General features: G+C 37.2%; 1 protein-coding gene across 5 annotated transcripts in view; it reads left to right on the plus strand.

The window, feature by feature from the left end:
* Window positions 1-330: 330 nt before the first annotated feature.
* Window positions 331-5,000, plus strand: part of LOC137983635 (uncharacterized) — a 6,919-nt gene continuing 2,249 nt past the window's right edge. Inside the window, exons 1-4 of one of the 5 annotated variants that reach the window (XM_068830787.1) lie at window positions 331-1,095; window positions 2,408-2,635; window positions 3,362-3,400; window positions 4,383-5,000. The exon at window positions 4,383-5,000 is cut by the window's right edge and continues 986 nt beyond it. In XM_068830787.1, the coding sequence (XP_068686888.1) occupies window positions 1,042-1,095; window positions 2,408-2,635; window positions 3,362-3,400; window positions 4,383-4,574 (513 nt within the window). In that variant the 5' untranslated portion in view covers window positions 331-1,041 and the 3' untranslated portion in view covers window positions 4,575-5,000. Of the gene's footprint in view, window positions 1,096-2,407; window positions 2,636-3,352; window positions 3,401-4,382 lie in introns of all 5 variants that reach the window. The other 4 variants (XM_068830789.1, XM_068830790.1, XM_068830786.1 and 1 more) reach the window with 4 other exon arrangements.

The raw sequence follows: 5,000 nt of genomic DNA on the forward strand, positions 1-5,000 counted from the left end.
GGTATTTACATGTTGGAGTGAATTAGGTAAATAACCTGTAAATAGTAATTGACATGGTCATGTTCTTGAAGTATAAATGGAGGAACATGTAAATAACATTTAGATTGTTTCAAATGAATTTACAGTATGTTAATCATGTAAATGGGTTTAAAATATCCTGTAAATAACATGTAAATTGTTACAATCCTGTAAATCGAATTTCCATGAAACTTTCATGCTTCAGTTGATCATGTAAATTAACTGTAAATAGTGACTGAAAATCATTCTTTCCGAAGTTCAAGGTGGAGAGCATGTAAATAACATGGAAGTGGAGTTTTCAAAAACCATGTTAATAAAATTTTCACGAGACTTTCTTCACTGATGTTCGAACAAGTAAATCATGTAAATTTGCCCGAGGTTTTTTCTCTCTTAGAGCGACAGAATAGCGAGTTGCGAGTCGCGAGTCGCTGCTCTTAATCTAAGAGAGAAAAAAAAACCTGTGGTATCCGTGGCATCCAGGGTAATATCTCACGATTTAGGTAACGACTGGAATTGATTTTATCCATCATGTTGTATTTCATCGACTATTTCATCAATCACACGTGTTGTGAATCGACGCAGAGAAAGTAATAGAATGGACTATGCCCCTTGTAATGACAATTGCAAGTTGAATTTCAATTATCATTTCAGAATGCAAAGACGAAAAGAATTGGTACAAACCACGACCAAAGAATCACCTCGACTGAATTGACAAACGGAGTTCTGAATGTCATGGCTTTTTCGTTTACTTTTGTTTCACGAGGTGATAATGAATACGAGACAGTGTAAAATGAAAACCAGCCTTTAGGCTCAGTGTCTACAAATTAATTTTTCTGTCACAGATAGATTAGAGTATTCACACGTTGCAAGCTCAAAAAACCAAACGCTGTCAGAGGCAGTGTGGGCTCGCTTAACTCTGTAACCGCGCCTCTATAATCACAGCGGGTTATTTTTGGCGCAAAAATCTGCTTTTTAATGGCCGTCGATCTCCGTCAGGATAACTCTCGCTAACATCGAGGAAATATGGCTCAATTGAAAACCAGTTCGATTATTCCGATGCCTTGTGCTTCTTTTGAGGTAAGGTAATTTGTTTTTTGTCGCATTATGTTGTGCTTTAAATGTTGTAACCGGCTCTTCTTTTACAGTAGACACTGAACTCTCCATAATTGTCTCTAATTGGAGCTGAAATTAGTCAGCATCTCAAGACAAAAAAAAAATGCACAAAGGCTAGTTGATCAAGATCGATTGTATCAAAACATGAAGCTTTATTTTATTCAGTAAGCCTGATTGCCATGTAAAGTGACCCTGGGTTTGCAATGCAGCAGTGAAAGTTAAGCTTCTATAAAATTGTAGAAGCCATAGTGGATTAAATGTCATAGATTAAATTTACAAAGTGGCTGTTCAGACGGGACTCGTACACCAACCTATATTTGCTATTCATATGGGAGTCTTGTAATTGTAATTATCGTTCAAGAGACTGCTTCTAAAATAATTGCTATATGTTGCTTGGTGTTATGCTAAGAATTTGAAGGTATTGACATCCAACAAGCTCAATGTTGGTCATGTGGAATTGAATTTTTAAGGCAGCCAGCAATTTGGCATCCAATATTTTGTACAAGGTTTACTCAAGCCAATAATTGACTAAAAAGGCAACATTTGATGGAATCATTAAATAATTTCCTCTCAAACATGGGCATTCACAGGATGCCTAGATGCCCATCTGCCTGTTAAAGCTTACTTGTCCTACATGTACAGTACACTCTTTGTTATCGGTAACCACTTTAAAATGAATAGTCAGTAATAAGCATTTAATGACTGGTCTCTTGGGAAACATTTAATTTTGTTTCCTGAGAATCTCAATGTTTCCCCGAGGTGCAGCCGAGGAAAACATTGAAATTTGAGGGAAACAAAATGAACTGTGTCCTGAGGGACCAGTCATTAAGTGATTTGTTACATAGCACAAAAAGAAAAACATGCAATGGCAACAGAAATGGCGGTCGTTGGTCAACATTTACAGTGCACTGTTACCCTCTGACATCATAGATTTTGCACTATTGTCCAGAGACTCAGACTCAGAGACCTTTGGCAGGAAACAGTTTTATTGTTAGATGTCATGTGACCTTGAAGTAACCTATGAGAGCGCACACTGTTGGGGGAAAAGTTCAGCTATATAACAATTGTTGTTTTTTTTTTCCAAGCAGTTGTCATGCCTTGCCCATGTAATAATTTTTTGTGTCAGGGGCAAGAGGATGATAATCAGATTGTGGAGTGTTTAAAATGTTCTTGTTTTTTAATCCTTTGGGTGTACATTGTTTATTGACAGAGAAAAGTAAATCCAAAATAATGCCTTGTTATTTTTCTATTTCCTTTTTTGCTTTGTTTTGGAAAGTGGAAAGGATCAGGAGGGCTAAAGGCCTGTCCTGGGACAACGGAAGAAGACAGCAGAGTTAATTTAGAACTCTGCAATACAATTTTGCTAGATGCAGACATAAAAATCCTCTATGGGGTTTATCAGGTGGAAGGTGCTGGCCAGGTTACTCTGTACAAAACAAAGGGCAGGAAGCACATAAGCAACATTATGTGTTCTTCAAGGAAGCCAAGTGCTTACCAACAGCAGGTGAAAAAACATTTCCCAGTTCAACCTCTCAGACCTGATATGAGTGTTATATATAACCAGAAACCCATAAGGGTTGAAACGTGTAACGGCCCCTTGAGTGCTGGGAAACAAGCTTCTGAATATTCAATTTGCTAAGTACCATATTTGGAACAACAAGAGCAAGGGGTTTCCAAATATGGTACTTAGCACTGAAACATTCAACCAATCAGTTCGCACTGAATATTCGGAAGCTGTGAACGCGCGTTACACGTTTCAGCCCTTATAGGTTTCTGATATAACCTCTTGAGAGTTTACATGTAGATAATGACAACTCTAATCTCAGTCTTATGATGAGCTCATGCACAGGCAACACATGTTTAGAGAAACTCAGTGTGGCGAAGTGGACGGTTGTAAATTTATCCTCTTGTGAATCAAGCACACATGTACATGTACACCCGTATGAATGTGCTGTACAAGCACTAGTGTAATACAATGTAGGACATGACATCTTTCTTGTGCTTGTGCATGATACATGCATTTTTTTAAATGTTGAACATTTAATTGGCACTTTCAGTATGGAGTAATGAGGTCTTTAATATTATTTTCATTTTATTATTTCTATTCCTATATATGTTTACACCAACATTCAAGGTACAGATGTAGCAGGGGTCTAGTATGTATTCCTTCAGTTTAGTGATGAAACTCTTTCTCTTTTTGTTCTGGGAATTTTTTTGTTAGTGCTCTAAGGACAGCTCAAGGAAAAGAGCATGCAAAGGAAAAGCAGAGGTCAGATAATAAAAATAATATCAGATTTTACCACACCTTGATTACATGTAAATTGTGTATGATTCCCAGTGCACTGGTGGCTCAGTTGGTTGAGCATTGGGCTCGAACCCCGGCCAGATCAACACTCTGGATCTTCAAATAACTGAGGAGAATATGTGATTGTGAAGGGGAACCTCGTGACCCGAACTTATTCAAGGTCAAACACCGTAAAATGCAATGATTTAGTCGCTTCACTCAGTGGCCGGCGATGTGTTTAAGATTACAGTCCTTTTAACCTTGTGTCCTCGTGGGTAGAATATACCTGAGGATTACAGTTACATGTAACTCACACTTTTAATTTTAACGTGTGTCCCAATAAGTAGGAGTCCTTGATTATAGTTTGGACTTCAACTTACATTGCCGTCATAAACCTTGTGAGTAACTTGTGTGAACAACACACTTCCCTGGCTGAAAACGGCTTGTTCAAGCTCAAATCCAAAAGAAGTTGTTTCAAAAACAGCTTGGGCACCATGATTACGTCTATCTTGACTCACTTACTTTTGACTTTAGGTTTTAGATAAGAATTCATCATCTCTGCAATGCCACTCAAAGACTGTTTTTAGGCTGTTTGTTGTGATGGGGGAAGGCTATCCGGTACTGGCATGTTCAGAGGTTAAAGCTGCATCTCCCCTTCCTGAAAATAATGCCCCATCTTTTCCAAACAGAGAATTTTCTGATTGTCAAAGAAATGCTGCCATGTACACTGTAATTAACAACTTACTAACCTCACTTGCTTGGGGCTGTACTGGAAAATATTGGCCCTTGGTTGTTTTGTTTGGATCGATCACTTGACCTCGGGCCAATATTCCCTAGTATGGCACTCCTGTTTTTTTAGTACTTACATGTAAGAGGTTAATAATGTATAAAGAGTAAGGACTTAACTGGCAAATCTAATGTTGTTTTCAAACTCCTTTACCATGAGGCAATTTATTTTTATTTTTAGGAACCAAATGGCAATGTACCAACTAAAGTTCAGAAAGTAGATTTGCAAACTGAGGTAACTGTTATTTTGCCTGTAAAGTACTGCTGTAATATAATTTACCACTATAGATCTCTTTTGGGACTCATTTTTATAAGGTTACAGGTTCATATTTTTTCCTGCTTGAATTTTTGTTATACACCAGTTCAATTTTGATTTTCCTTTGTTTCAGACTTAGAAAGGACATTGTTATAGCGTGAAGGTTACAGGTTCAAATTTTGTCCTGGTTGAATTTTTTTTTTTGAACACAATTTCAATTTTGATTTTCCTTTGTTTCAGATTATGATAAGGAATATTAATTAAACGAAGAAAAATCAAAACTGGATTGCTTTGAAAAATTTTAAACCACAACATCTACATGTACATGATTGTTGATGATAGTCAATGATAGTTGAAGCTCGCTTTTCTGTTGGACCACCAACTATTATACACTATCATCAACTATCATTCATTTTGAGCTTGTTCAAATTCTTCATGATAGTCGATGATATTTTTCCTCGTTTGACCACGCGTATGATAGTTCATGATAGTTTTTGGTCAGCTGTTTTCTCCAAACATCAGCGGGCTCATTTAAAATGGCCG

The sequence above is a fragment of the Montipora foliosa genome, chromosome 13 (genome assembly GCF_036669935.1).
Source record: "Montipora foliosa isolate CH-2021 chromosome 13, ASM3666993v2, whole genome shotgun sequence".
Classification (NCBI taxonomy): Eukaryota; Metazoa; Cnidaria; class Anthozoa; order Scleractinia; family Acroporidae; genus Montipora; species Montipora foliosa.